General features: G+C 37.1%; 1 protein-coding gene across 10 annotated transcripts in view; it reads right to left on the reverse strand.

Annotated features, from left to right (window-relative positions):
* The window catches only part of ABI2 (abl interactor 2), a 73,410-nt gene that overhangs the window by 24,403 nt on the left and 33,822 nt on the right, over positions 1–15,185 (reverse strand). For 4 of the 10 annotated variants that reach the window (XM_075756456.1, XM_075756458.1, XM_075756465.1 and 1 more), the window contains exons 3-4: positions 10,524–10,700; positions 6,183–6,200 (exon numbers count right to left, since the gene is read on the reverse strand). The exons of 2 other annotated variants lie outside the window; for them this stretch is intronic. In XM_075756456.1, coding sequence (XP_075612571.1) covers positions 6,183–6,200; positions 10,524–10,700 — 195 coding nt within the window. The remainder of the gene's footprint in view (positions 1–6,182; positions 6,201–10,523; positions 10,701–15,185) is intronic. 4 more of the 10 variants (XM_075756459.1, XM_075756457.1, XM_075756466.1 and 1 more) reach the window with 1 other exon arrangement.

Raw genomic sequence — 15,185 nt, forward strand, 5'->3', positions numbered from 1 at the left:
ATCTGTATACTGTGAGCTAAGCATAATTCTCTTAAAGCATGCATCCTTACTGGAATCAGTACATGGTCTTCTTACAAGTCTCTGCTAAACAGCTTTGATTTGTGAATGCTCAAACTATTGCTTAGACACAGAGCTATTCATCAAACCTAAATAAGTATGCTTACATCCCTTCTTCTGTTGTTCCTGTCATGCTCTATTTCACACTGTTTCCTATTTCCAAAACTCGAGTCTTGCCTACTGCCCCCACCTCCCATCTAAAAAAGGCATTAAGAGTAATTGCAAACATCATTAAAGGCTAATTACTCCTTTAAAATTTGACTATAAACTCACTTAAAACCCTGGCAATGCTTAGATTTGTGAATTGATAAATATTGAGAACAGTGTAAAGAATAATATATTTGGTATTCTAATCCACTGAAACTTGATACCCTGGCTTTAAATAATCCCAGTGCTATCACATTTTCAATCTGCTGGGAGGAAAAGAAAACCAAGCATTGGAAGGGGTTTTATTGTCACATTAAAAAATTAGTTGTGCAAGAGTACTTTGTAATGTCAATTTAAGACAAAATTCATTTGCATAGCATTATAAAGTCCTTTAAGCCAACTCTAAGCAACAAGAAATCTAAAGTTAATTCAAGTGAGGGATGAGGTAAGCACTGAACTACAACTACTTGAAGGGAAGAGGGAAAGTGTAAAATGAAGTATATTTTATTCTATACACGGAACATTAAGAAATAGCACAAAATCTGTTATTTTTTTTAAAGTTGCAGCACTTCCTGTATTTCCTCTTTCATTAAAGATGCCTGTTTCACCCACCTACCTGTTTGAGTTGTCCAAAAAAACCCACAAACACACACAAAAAACTCACCTTAATTAAGCATTCCCTGCATTGTCCCTTGCTATATTTCAAACAGCCCATTAAGCCTAGGGGAGCAGGGGTTTTGGATGTCTTTAGATGACAGCAAACTTAGACCAATCTGTGTGCCCCTGAATAGACCATTTAGATGTTCCAACTGGCTGCACTATTGTTTCTGACCAGATGATGTAACCACTAGCTATCACTTTACAGTTAATGTAAAATTCTGTATCTTTAACCATAAACAATCTTATTACTTGTATGCAACCACTGCACAAACAAAAATGAAGTTTTAGGCTTCCACTGCGCTAGAGCTACATGAAAAGAAAGGACAGTAGAGGTGGAGGACGCAGTGACATCACACAGTAGTCAGTAATACTTGCCTGACTAATGCAGAACTCCAGTGACTGCTAGTTACTTCCATTAACACTGCGAATAAACGTATCCTTGACATAGGATGGGAAGAAAGCTTTAGAAAATCTGGCCAAAGAAAAAGTGATCCTTTTTCAGCCATGGAACTTTAGACACAAAGAAGCCATCCTTAAGAAAGGCTAAACTGAAAGGTGGGGAAATGCACTGACAGTAAGCTTAGTTTCAGGCTCTTTGAAATGACTTTTCAACATTGAAATCAAAACATTGGAAGAGCAAGTAATTAAAGTTTACAGGGCTATCTTCAAATCTGACGGGATTGATGGCTTTAAGATCAGCTACTCTAAGTTAAAAAACCCTGAGTAACTTCCCCTTTGACTTATGGCCAAATAATCACAGAAGAGAAATGAAGAATATAAAATTATTCCAACAGTTCTGATCCAAATGGACAGATTTGTGGAAATAACATCAGGCAAGACACTAAAAAAGGTTACAGACTTCCTTAAGGAAACAAAAAAGAGGGAGGAAGGGAGGAAAATTTACAACTATACAAGATGCAACTTAGTTGAGATGGAAACATTACAATGTTTCCACCTGTCCCCTTCCTTGATGACTTCGGGAGGGTGGGGAGGAGTAAAGTTACTAATGCCCCTCTCTTGCAAAACTTTATTGCCTTTTCCATTTTGCACATATGGTTGTAAATATAGTTTCCATACACAAACCTTCATACGCACACATCTCTCTTACAAACTTCTAAAATCTGAAGCAATCACTAAAACTCAAGGTTACATTGGCATTTGCTGTCAAGTTTTAAAGAAACATTTTCTGGAGTAAGTTGGAATTTGCCAGAAGTTGCACTTTTCCTGACAGCATTTCCCCTAGCTCCACACAGCTGGAACTATCCAGATGTAACCGGTTTAATTAGAGGGTGGAAGAGGAATGCATCTGTCGATAGTTTGTTTGACTGCAGGACCCCCCAGATCTGTGGTAGGTTTGTAGTTAAGAGCTTGCAAATTCTTTTAGGAAATTGTGTGGCAAAACAGAGCCTGCAACCTTAAACACAAAAGAGTATCTCTGCCTTTGCTCACAACTACCAAAACAGCTAACCACTGTGCTAAAAAAAGAAAAAAAAAGTAAGAGAAGCAGTAACGATTTGGGCACAAAGCTCAGAAAAAACCCCCAAACAACTGATTGTTCTAAAAGCAGGACAACCACCCTGTGAACAGACAAGTAGTGCACCGGGTCTATGCAGAATGCAGGGATTTTTCCAATTCTTTTTTTGTCTCTTCCCACAAAAGCAAAAAAGTAGAAAATATTACCAATTGAAATTACATGGAGGAACACCAAATAATTCTAGGGAGATCTTGGATAAGCTTTTTTTTGTTTGTTTTTTCATTAGATACTTTGCAGAAGTTTTTTATACATGAGTTAGCAAGCACCTGCACTACAGAAGAAAATGTCTTCTACCTAAGCTGTAACTCTGTCAGCGCTGGAGCTGGAATTTCAAGTTCTGCTGAAGAAGAAACTGCATAAACAACTTAAAACAAGCAGATCCTTGGTAAGTACCAAAGATATCCTGGAGGATGGTCTGAGATCCAGCTCCATTGTAACAGTCATAAAATGAACTGTAAAGAAATGGACCGCCTACGGACCATTCTGTTTAAAAAGGGTACAATAGTATTTCATCCAATATTTTCTATATTGAGCTACAGTGTCAGTTTTAGAAAGGTAACATCTGACTTCAAGACATGATATGGGACTGACTAGAGCACTTAGAGAATTAAGAATTATATGTCCAATTTTTATTTTTGGCAACCAGTTTTTCATAGATCCCAGTGATTAAATCACCTTCTTATGGTCCTACATATAACTGAGTTTCCTTCATAGTTAAATTTTTATAAACATTTAACAGATTGAGCTGCTTTAGCACTCCACTGTACAAAAAATTTGTAGTGACATAAACTGGTTAAAACTGAGAAATCCTGCAGTTCATTTAACTCAATGCTTGAAATGTTTCATGAGCAAAAAATTCACAGAACAAGAAGTGCAAAAACACACAGTTGCTCAGATGTAAGAGCTGGTCATCAGACATGCAAAAACTATTTGCACCAATGCCCTGTGTATTTACACGCTTGTAAGGCACTTACCTGCAACAAAGATTTCAATCCACATTTTTTTATCTGCTGCAGAACATTTCATTGTCAGTTCAATTACCAAAACAAAGTGTGGTTTGTTGGGGTTTTTTCCCCCCCAAAAATCCTGAATACCAGATATTCCACACAATCAAGTATCAGGAAGAGCCACTTTCTAAAGCCAAAGTTGGACTCAGCCCAGAAATTTTTAAGTGGTGCTTTATAGTCACATCAGATTTTCTAGAACTTTCAGGATGTCAAAAGAATCATTTTTTTGACCAAAATCTAATAAGAAAAAGTGTCCCATCAGTGATGTACCATGGATTATATTCAGAAACTTCAAGCAGCTGCCCAACCTTCTTGAGCAATTTTATACCTGACTCCAGCAAAAACAACCTAAGGCTGAATGAAAACTACCTTTCCATGCCTTGCTTCATCTTGTAAATGCTACAAGAGGATAAACAGATTTTTGGCCCATCATCTGCTACCTCAAAATAAATTCCTTTTCAGGCTGTGCTCAGCCTCTCGAATACTTACTCTGCATGTCTAATTAATCCATATGTTGTTAGTTGATTAACTAGTTTATATGGAAGTGAAATGTCTAAATTTCAACCCTGTCTTGGCAAACAACCACAAGTAGAAGCTTCAGCAAGTGAGTTTACTTGTTTTTACCACATACACCTATGTAGAGTAATAGAAGAACGAAGTTTGGTAAATATAAAAAGGCTTAAACAATGTCATTTTCAATTGATTTACTCCTTTGACTTGTAATTTTCTTCAAAATCTGCTTAAAATTTAAATTTAAGCTCCCCAGACACAAGCACAGTTAGCCTGGCTACAGTCAATCAGTTTAATATTGTAACCGCTAGCTAAGACTAGGGTTTCTTTGCAGCCATGAAAAATAAATGCACGCTAAACATATCATATCCAATCTCTCCTAAGTGAAATAAAATTATTATTCACAAGGATCTAGACTTAGCAGCCACCTTTTAGTTTTCTCCTTTCAGGCTGATGCACAGCGACCATAGAGAGACTTAAAAGAATAACTTATGTCCACTGAGAGGTGCTGCGCTGCTTTTTGCCTTTTCTTTATTTTTAAACTCTTATGTTCTGGTAATGAGAAGTTGATTGACATATTGTGATTTCCCAAATCAAATTTCTGATCAGGTTTACTTTAGTAAAAATAAAGCAGTATTTTAACTGGCGTTATAACAACAAAACAAAAGGAAAAGTTATTTTCATTCCGAACCTATAAATAGAAAAAAATAATTTTCTCTGAAAAGCTGAAGAGTCTCTTATCACTACTGCAGATGATGCAGAGATATGGCAGTTCACATATAATCTATAATTAAACAATTTGTAATTTTCTTTTTTTCTTTTTTTTTTTAGGGCAGTCATTACTTGTTTATAACTGCAACTGCAGAGAGCAAGAAAGAACACTGAGTTTGCAAATTGTTTTAAGATCACTGAGAAAACCATCCTCCAATATGAACTGTGCCCAGAATAAGGCATATTCAGCACAGAAGTATCCATTTTGTGTGGATAAAGAGCCAGGAAGGACTGTATTTTGCAGTTCTCAAATAAAAAGCATTTAAACACCATATGACTTGAAATACTGTACCTCACACACACGTGTGTAAAAGTAAATTTCAAATGACATGCAACAAATCTCTCATTTATTAAACATTTTCCATTGTGATCAGATGTGCTACATACACTTAAATACCTCACTAAAAGTACCATCTGGCTAATTCCATAAGGATATCATTGGGATATCTACAGTAATGCTTGGTTTTACGGGCATTATTTTCAGGAATGTGCAGAATTTTCTTTTAGCTTTTTCCAGTCATGCAAAATACTTAGTCATGAAAAATATTTCACATCAACTTGGAACTTCATTTAATTAATATACTCATACTACATCTCAGTATTCTATGGTCTCTGGTGGCTGCTACTAAAAAACTTTCATTCCCTCTTTCCCCAAACTGGTTGCCCTTCAGGAGGAGGAGGAGATCACAATATTCAATAAAGACTATAGCCTATCAATTAATGTGCTATGAACTCCAACATAGATTCCTGTAACTTCATTTAACTACTTGTCTAAATGATTTGCTGCTTTTTATTGCTACTTCTGCAGCCACTAAGGCTACTAACATTTAAACCTCTTTAAGATCCTTGAGAATTTGACATACTTCAGTCTGAGTTCTTTAATGCACTATTCATTTAATATTCAACTACATAATCACTTAGCTTGTTGTTTACACAACTATCAAACTTGTGAAAATTTCCACGAGTACCTCTCAGTAGTGAAATAGTGCTAGCAGTTTCTGAAAAAAAATAGGGATACTGCAACTTTAAAAAATAATATACAGATTTGAATTTATTACACACCTTTGGAGCCCATTATCTGAACAATCTCACTGAAACGTTAATCCCAATCAAATCATAACTTACACCGTATATAGGATAAAAAGAATATTACACAGGGGGAGGCTCATATTCAGCTGCTATCTATTCACTGTATCTTTTTCTCTACCCAATTAGCACAATATTCCTCCCTTGTAAATGATCTGGTAAATATGCTGAGGCATTCAATATTTTGCCACAAAGCTTTTAAACTGAACTGTGTTAGCTTCCTTACATAAATGCATCAATTTATATCACAAAATGTTTATCTGCAATGAAATCATTCAATAGAAGGTCTGATACACAGGAGGGAGAGCAGGTGTCGTTTTAAACAATCAGTAATATTCCTGTTAATCATCTCCCCGTGTGTAATAGTCTCAGAAGAATAAGAATGGAAATCCAGCCCTGGGGTTTCTTACCTTAAATCTAAGCAACCACTTAATGCATAAATGGAGCAAATAAAAGAGGTAAGGAAAAAAAGCATTGAAAGGTTAGTTGGAACTTCAGGATATGAAGAGAAAGGAAAAAGAAAGAAAAAAGTTAAGCATTCAGCATTAACAAAATAATGTATCAGTAGATCATAGAAAGAGTGGTTAAAGCAGAATGTGTCATGAACAAGAGATTTTCAAGCTGAAAATTTGAATATACATTGACCACAAAGCCTTTAGATTAACACCTTAAAATTAATGTTCAAATGCTTATACACTGTTTATTCAAGTTCTTACAGTGCTAACAAAAAGTCACCTTCTTTCAGAATGGATCATGCTGTCTAGATGGATTAACTTCAGAGATTAATTTATTTGAGCTGTCAAAGAATAGCCTTATCAATACCTTGCGCTCATTTAAATTGTTACATGCACTAGCACATTTACAACTAGCTGAAACAGAAGCCTCTAGAATATATGTTCTTTCCTAGACAATGTTGTTAGTCAACTCTTAACCTGATGCCATGAGATACCTTTTGAACAAAGATCAAGAGCAAATCAGCAGGTCGAGGGAGGTGATCCTGCCCCTCTACGCTGCTCTTGTGAGACCCCACCTGGAGTACTGCATCCAGCTCTGGGGGCCCCAGTACAGGAGAGACATCGAGCTGTTGGAGCAAGTCCAGAGGAGGGCCACAAAGCTGATGGGAGGGATGGGGCACCTCTCCTATGAGGACAGGCTGAGAGAGTTGGGGTTGTTCAGCCTGGAGAAAAGGCGGCTCCGGGGAGATCTAATTGCGGCTTACCAGTACCTGAAGGGGTAAGGCCTACAGGAAAGATGGTCAGGGACTGTTTATCAGGGAGTGTAGTGACAGGACAAGGGGTAATGGGTTTAAGCTGAAGGAGGGTTGATTTAGATTAGATGTTAGAAAGAAATTCTTTACTGTGCGGGTGGTGAGGCACTGGAACAGGTTGCCCAGAGAGGTTGTGGAGGCCCCATCCCTGGAAGTGCTTAAGACCAGGCTGGATGAGGCTTTGGGCAACGTGGTCTAGTGGAGGGTGTCCCTGCCCATGGCAGGGGGTTGGAACTAGATGATCTTTGAGGTCCCTTCCAACCCAAACCATTCTATGATTCTATGATTATGCCTTGTAAGACGTACAGCACTCTATATGAATACTGCACCGCATATCAGTATTTTCTAAACTATGTATTAAGACATTAACCAAGAACAAAATCGTATTTTAAAGCCTAAGTACTAGCTTTTTGATATCAAGCCCTACATCTTACTGGCATGATACCATGTATCTTCTTTCCCCATAGTATTTTTTTAAAAATACTTGTCCTTCCATTTCAGTATCGTTTGATCTGTTTTAAGTTCAGCTAATCTAAATGTATCATTACATTTCTCACACTTTTAGCAACACCAAAGATTAAATTTGCAGAATCTCAGCAGTGGAGCATCCAGAGTGACTGCTCTGTTTCATCCGTTTCAATCAGAAATAGACCCTAATGTATTAAAAAGGAAACATAATCTGATTTACTAGAAAATCTCCTGTCTGAATTTAAAGTTCCACAGATCTATTAACCAAAATGGTCTCTGCTTCACACAGCTACACTGGAAAACCAGGTCCCCCTGTACTGGCCAGAGTGGCCAGTTACAGTGGAGGGTCCATGAGCTGAGACCTTTTCCTCAGCAGCACTGCCTGATAATTACAGTGCCTTAATACATACCACTTTGAATGGATCAAACTTCCCCCCCCCCATCCTCTTGACTAAAGAACTCTTCAGAGGGAAGAACAGATAGGAAGACTTTGTAAGTCAGGAAACATTTCAAAAAATTGAAAGCAATTCTCTTTCAGACAAAAGGTTCTTTAGACTTCTGCAGCATTGTAGCCTCAGGGAGGGAAGATGAGGGAGGACTGTTGGACAGATACAGTGGCACTTAACTTCTCTCTCACCTATGAAGAAACCATTTTGTAGAGCACTTTTTCCTGAAGATGGTATCCACTGATGCTTTGAATTTCTGAATGGAAGGAACAGGTGCTTAAGTGCCTATACTACTCTTAACATGGCACACTGGATTTCTTGGCTAAGAAATCCCTTTTTCTCCTGTATTATTCTCTGTCCAGTTTGCCATCTTCCTCAGGGGTTGCAATGAATGCTTGCTGCATTAGCTCTTTGATTGTCCTGACAATGCATAATTCTGGTCCAAGTACTCTCTAGCAGAAAAAGGACAAAGAATGCAGACTGAGGCACCCTGATGCTAACTGGAACTTTAGTGCTACTTATCCAATAACGCCTTCTGAATACTCATTTGAAGGAAAAAATGGCACAGCTCAAGCAATAAGGAGCTATAAATAGGAAAATTTAAAGCTCCTACCCATTTTCTTTTTTTCTCTTTGTTCTACAGCTAGAAATCTAGTAAATTAATCTGTCGTTACTCAAGCAGAACAAAAACAACAGATTCATAAGCACAACTGGCCACTTTCTCCCCATAAGCAAGAGAGTGGTTCTTTCTTCTGTGCTGAACACAAAATTAACCTGATTGGAACAGATCTATGGATCTTAATGTTAAAGATAGCATGCTGTCAAGTTCTCTGCTTACTGTTTCACAAGTACACAATACTTTTTCATTTTCTAGATAAATATAGTGTATTGTAAATATAATTTGTAAGATGTTTCAAGCATATCACAAGTATAACAAATGGATGCAGATACACATTTGAGTCATCATCCATTTGATGAACTATGTTCTTTCAGAAGAACGTAATTCATTGCATCACAGCGAGTGTGTTTCTGCTACATTGAGGTAAGTGGGATACCAATTATAATGGTTTAGAGCCAGTGCTACATAAGATTGTGCTGCGGAGCAATTAAAAACTATTCTTTAATGAGTTCTAAAATAATCTCATTAAAACAAAAGCGATCATTAAAATATTAGCAACAGTAATCCTACAGGTTAATATGCTCCATCCATATCCAGAAGGAGTTCTGCTGACCTGCATAAATTCAAAATTTATAATTGGCAGTAGATTTTAACACAAGACTGGTAATAATTTCCTGGTCAAAACTGTAGCTATTAATGCTGGTTTGTTTTTTTTCCTTTGGTTTGGTTTTCCAAATCAAGCTTAAAGAGTCACTTGTCTTTTTTAAATCTGGTTTACAAACTGAGGTTGACTCTTTTGGTAAGAAATGGGGGAAAAAATACTTTCTGTTAACACTAAGTAAAAGTGCTTGGGAAAGATATTTTAATAGCACTGTTCAAAATTTGAATTTAAGAGTTTGGTTAAACAACCTATTGCCATTTAAACAACTATCCAGATAGTTCAAATTGAACAACATAGATAACCTAATGCACTTAGGTGTCAAGCAAAAGAAATTCTGGTGTACTTTGACTGGAAGAAGCATCTTACCTTACTGCTATTTAGTAGGTTTACAAATTTGTTAGTTTGTCATGTAAAAAAGACACCGCTTTGTGTTATTTACCTTTCTTCTCCTGGAACTTTAACACTGTCAGTGTTCTCATTTCCATATTTGTTTTCCTGGCAGCACAAGTTAACAATGAGCTCACACCTGCTGAGACTGTTTACATTCAGGATGTGCTTTTAAAAAATGCACATTTAATCTCACACATGATATTACTGCTGTTGTGTACACTGATCTAACGTTTGTATACAACAGGCACCAGTTGTGTGTCAGTCTGATCTTTGCCCTGAAATTCCTCCTTTTTTCCTACTCTTAAAAGGGAGAACCAGCTGGCTTCAAACCTGGCAGCAACATTCCCATTCTGAAACCCCATATGGCACAAAAGTTGTAGAGAGCTCACTTCAACAAAGCACATCACAGGATATGGGTATAACTGTCTCTGACAGAAAGAAGAAAAGGGAGCACATACTACTTCTCATGCAAACCCTTTCTTCAGGTGAGCTTCAAAGTAAACCAGTGGCAATTACAGCTGGATCATACTTCATGGTGCTAATTCAGACAGAAAAGTGATGGTGATTAGCCTTTCAGTCCGCAGGTTATTTCCCTGGCAACTGATTCCAACAATAACAGCATCATCACACAAATAGGCATTCAGAAGCATTTTAAAAGATGAGACCCATAGTCCCGAATATCCTCGGAAATAAGATTCAGTGGGTTTGCAAGGTTTAGAAACACTGGGGCAAGGGAACAGGAAGGGGCAACTGTAAATTTGACATGACTCCTCTTATGTTTATAAACACACTGGCCAGGCAAGGAGAAACTGGTATATTACCATGAAAAGCATCAGGTTATTTTGAAAATATACAAAGACAACGTATTTGCAGTTTGGCTGTTTTAACAATATCACCTACCTTCACTCCATGTCCAATATCATCTAGAATTGTATAATCAATAGGTTTCCTGATGTAGCGAACTGGTCGCTCCAAGTTAGCTGGTGCAATGATTTTGTGAGTTCTTGAGGTGTTTTTGTTTGTAGTCAAGATACCAATTTCTCTTCTAGCAACTTTCTCTTTGTGAATGTCCACCGTCTACAAAAGACGCAGTGTATTTACTAACAGTGGTATGCATTTGAATACAGAGTCAGTATAAAAAAAAATTTAATCAGTTCCAACGTTTCAAAGATCTCTGTATACTGTGCTAGACATATCACTACATATATTTGCTTACATCATCTTTGTTCAATTTACTGTTGAACTTGTCACCTCTAAACCCACACTAATAGCCACAGGTTCTTTGGGTTTTCTGTTACTCTCATGCTTTACAGTTCAGCAAAATTCCTTCTCCTTTCCATTCTTAGCAGTTCCCATTAATTTACTGACACTGTTTTATATGATTCTTTCAATTATCCTCTTTAATTTTACAATTGCTCTCCAAGTCAATCTTTGACATAGTCTCCAACTAGATGAAGCGTAAGGATACCTTCCCAAACCTTATCTTTTATGACCTGAAAAATAAACCATAAGCAGGTTTCCTTATACTGTAAAACAGTTTGCAAAACTAGGACAGGTAGTCATATGATAGAATAAAATTTCACTCAGATAATCAACAAGGTATTTCAGTCATTACAAATCACTCCTCACAAAGCAATGATTAGATTTTTAGAAGGTGCTCAGTACTAATTTATCCACAATGAAGCCAGTGGTTAAACCCTGTGCCTTCACTTAGAATGCCTAAGGCTAACACTTAGAATGCCTCCCTCCACATTTTACAAGGAGTACCACAGAACAATCTCTAGTGTAAGACAAAGCCCTGATGAAAATTCTTTGCCTAAAAACATGTACTTGAACCTTATTTGGTAACAACACTAGGAAAAAGTTACTAAAAAGTCTATCTATCCCTTCCAGGAAAACAAAATTTCTTAAATCATGGTATGTGGAGTTGTTTGCATCATTTAAAACAAAAATAATTCCTTGCTCACAAAACAGCTTTTCTTATGGGAAATTTGCCGGAATTGTGAACAAACATTTTAGCTACAGGGTAAACAAAAAAAAAGTAAGAAAACAACCAGAATCACCACCATTAGGATTTCTAAACATTCATAGGATTTCTTGTTACCACTTTAGTTATTATGAATGGTACCAGAAAGACTTTTCACAGTTAGGAGGCAGGCTCTGTAGTAACTAAGGAACAGGTACAAATGAGAACTCATTTTCATAACACACGGTTTTTAATTTTATTTTTTCTGCGGGCAGGGATTGGGGCAGTGGGGTTGGTTACACTGTTTTACCCTTGTGTTTGTGCTACTGATAGCAAAACAAGCAAAATGGACCCTGCTTTACCTTGTGCAATCATCACAACCTTTAAAATTATAACAGTTTAAAAAAACAAGCAAACAAAACCACAAAACAAACAAACAAAAAAACCCAAAGAAAACCCTACTTCCAAGAAATTGTTTCTTCACATTCTTTCCAGAGAAGAATTTCCACAAATATTTGGGCATTATATGGAAGCTTAAATTACTATCTATCAAGATTACCTAGTATTTGCCAGCAACATATTTTCAAGATCCTGTAACTTTGCTAAAATTAAGCACTGAATATAGCTGTCATGAACATTTCTGCCACCTCTAGTACCACCTGCCTAGAACTGTAAGGTTTCTTACTAAAGCTGCACAGCTATTTCTTAAAACAAAGCTACAGAAAAATACATTATTCAAGGTCAAAATATGTTGGCAACCCTCTCTTTGGAAAGCTTGAGTTCACTGACCAATGATTTGAAATTTAATAGGGGTAGTTAAACTATCTGGGACACATCTTCCATCACCCCCACAAAAACCCACCCAGATTTGGCCAATATATAAACTCTGCAGAAATTCACAGTTCATACAAGCTTAACAGAAACACATATATTTCTGTGACTAATTAACAACTAAACCACTCTCCAACCAATTTAGCCGAAGTCGTTCCTGAAGCTCCCTGTAATGAGTAGGTCTATATACTATCCCCCGATACAATAGCGACCAGATCTTCACAGCTCTTACGATATATTACTGATCGTACAAGCACTAGTGCAAATAGAGCTCATGTTCCAGGGGAAAGTACCAAAAGTATACCATTCTGCATCAGGGTAAGATTCAATATTTTATCTGCTGTCACAGGTTTGTATCCCTTCTCTGTGCCAGACCTTTGCTTTTGCAGCATAGTGGAAGGAGAAGTTCTGGAACAAGTAGCAGTCATACCAAAGAGATCATCTACAGAATCCTCACTTCATCTGTTGAGGAGTTAGAAAGCACATACTTTCTTGATAAGCTAATGGTATGTGATTGCAGCAACTTGGAGAAGAATCTCATGTATAATACCACTGAAGAATTCAATCTCTGCGATTACCTCAGACTTCATCTGTGATCTGGATATGTCACTAGATAACTGCAGAACATTACACTGACTCTTGTACATTCTTTGTCTCACAGGCCTCTGATACCATTTGCTAGCATGTTAACCTCAGCTGCAACAGCAGCTGCACCTCAAATGCTATATGATGTTTCAGATGTACTGAAAGATCAAAATCTTATAGGTCTGAATATGGTCATTCAAAACTAGTTTACGCTTTGGACACTACACTCTCAGAGCCTTAATTTCAATCTGCAGAACAGAAAGAAAGAAATTAGGGCAGCATTGGCAAGATGCTTTCTTCATTTCTCTGCATTTCAAGTGCTTAACCTCTGCAGCTTTAAAGATGTACTTCTAGTGTTTTCTTATGCAATTGTCTACTAATACGATGTCAGTACTGATATTTAATGCATGTTATTGTATCAATGTTATCTGTGCACTGTGGAAACTTGTTTCCATGAATGAAAAGCATGATTTTTTAATTATTCATAAGAGTTATGAGTACAACTGGTTTCCTTAAGGACTATGGTGATCACTGAGGCACGACTACAGTAACAAACAATGAAATGCATAAAACCTAATTAAAACCTTAAGTTCATCTAATGGGAATTCTCTTGCATGATGATTCAGAACATCTCTTTTACCTTGAATAGCTATGGAATGACTAAGAGTATAAAAACAGCACCTAATTCTGGTACATACTCCTAAAATTGTACTGAAAAGCATTTTGCTGACAGGTTTTTCAAAAATTTCTTGTTTTCTTGCTTAGTAGACTACTGGAGTCATAAGATCTTAAGACACTTATAAAACAGCAGAAACAAACATTGAGGTATTTGATTAGTAGAGAAAGGAACAAAGATTAACATACTACTAAAGAAAATGAAAACATTTATCCTGAACACAAAGGTAATTATTGCCTCCAGTGCTAGCACAAATCCCTTAAGCTAGTCAGGATAATCCTAGCAGAATATTTATTCAGCAGTTTAGAAACTTCTATTGAGAAGTTTTTGGGGTTAGAGCTGGACTAACAAAACACCTGGCTTGGAAAGTCTACCAGGAAAAGCAGATGAGATACTCTGTGCCCTTCTATAACATAAACCACTGTTTTCTAACATGAAATTTCAGACTCCTGACAGCATTATGCATTTTTTTTATCCCCATAGCTCTATTACCTTTAGCAACAGCTTTTAAATGACAGTTTGTCAGAGCTTAGGCTTATTACTATCACCTTTTCATATGCTTTCCAAGATGCCTGCCATAAGGCAAGGGATAAGCTTAAGGGGAAAAAAGTATAAACCACTGTGCTTTTTTTTCTATTAGGAATTTTCTGGCCGTTTTGAAACATCAAGTTTCCATACTCAATTCAATAAAAATAGCCTCAAGATCTGTGAAGATTAAAATAGACAAAATATGAAATCATTTCTGGGATTCCAAAGTTAACACTATTTAACACTTCACTTAAAAGTCACTGAACTCAGAGTTTTGAGAAATATTCTCTTCTACCTGTAAGTAAAATTTCTCAAAGTTAGCACTTGTGCTGGTTTTGGCTGGGATAGAGTTAATTTTCTTCATAGCAGCTAGTATGGGGCTATGTTTTGGATTTGTGCTGAAAACAGTGTTGATAATACAGGGATGTTTTAGTTCTTGCTAGGCAGTGCTTACACAGAGTCAAGGCCTTTTCTGCTTCTCACACAACCCCACCAGTGAGTAGGCTGGAGGTGCACAAGAATTTGGGAAGGCACACAGTCGGGACAGTTGACCCCAACGACCAAAGGGATATTCCATACTATATGACATCACGATCAGCAACATAAAACTGGGTGGAGATTGGCAGGGGGGTGTGCTGCTTGAGGACTGGTTGGGCATCAGTCAGTTGGTGGTGAGCAATTGTTTTCATTTGTATCACTTCTCTTTCTTGGGTTTTATTTCTCTCTGTTATTTCCCTTTTCATTACATCATCATTATTATTAAAATTCTTACACTGTTTTTATCCTGACCTACAAGTTTTCTTCCTTTTACCCTTCTGATTCTCTCCCCACAGCCTGCTGGGGCGGGGAGTGAGTGGCTGTGTGGTGCTTTGTTGCCAGCTGGGATTAAACCATGACGGCACTCAAAGTCTAAACTGTAGTAACATTTCGGAAATAAAAGGCTCCAGAAACCTTGATTTCTTCCTCTTCTCAAAAC

Source organism: Balearica regulorum, chromosome 6 (genome assembly GCF_011004875.1).
Source record: "Balearica regulorum gibbericeps isolate bBalReg1 chromosome 6, bBalReg1.pri, whole genome shotgun sequence".
In the NCBI taxonomy this organism is placed as follows: Eukaryota; Metazoa; Chordata; class Aves; order Gruiformes; family Gruidae; genus Balearica; species Balearica regulorum.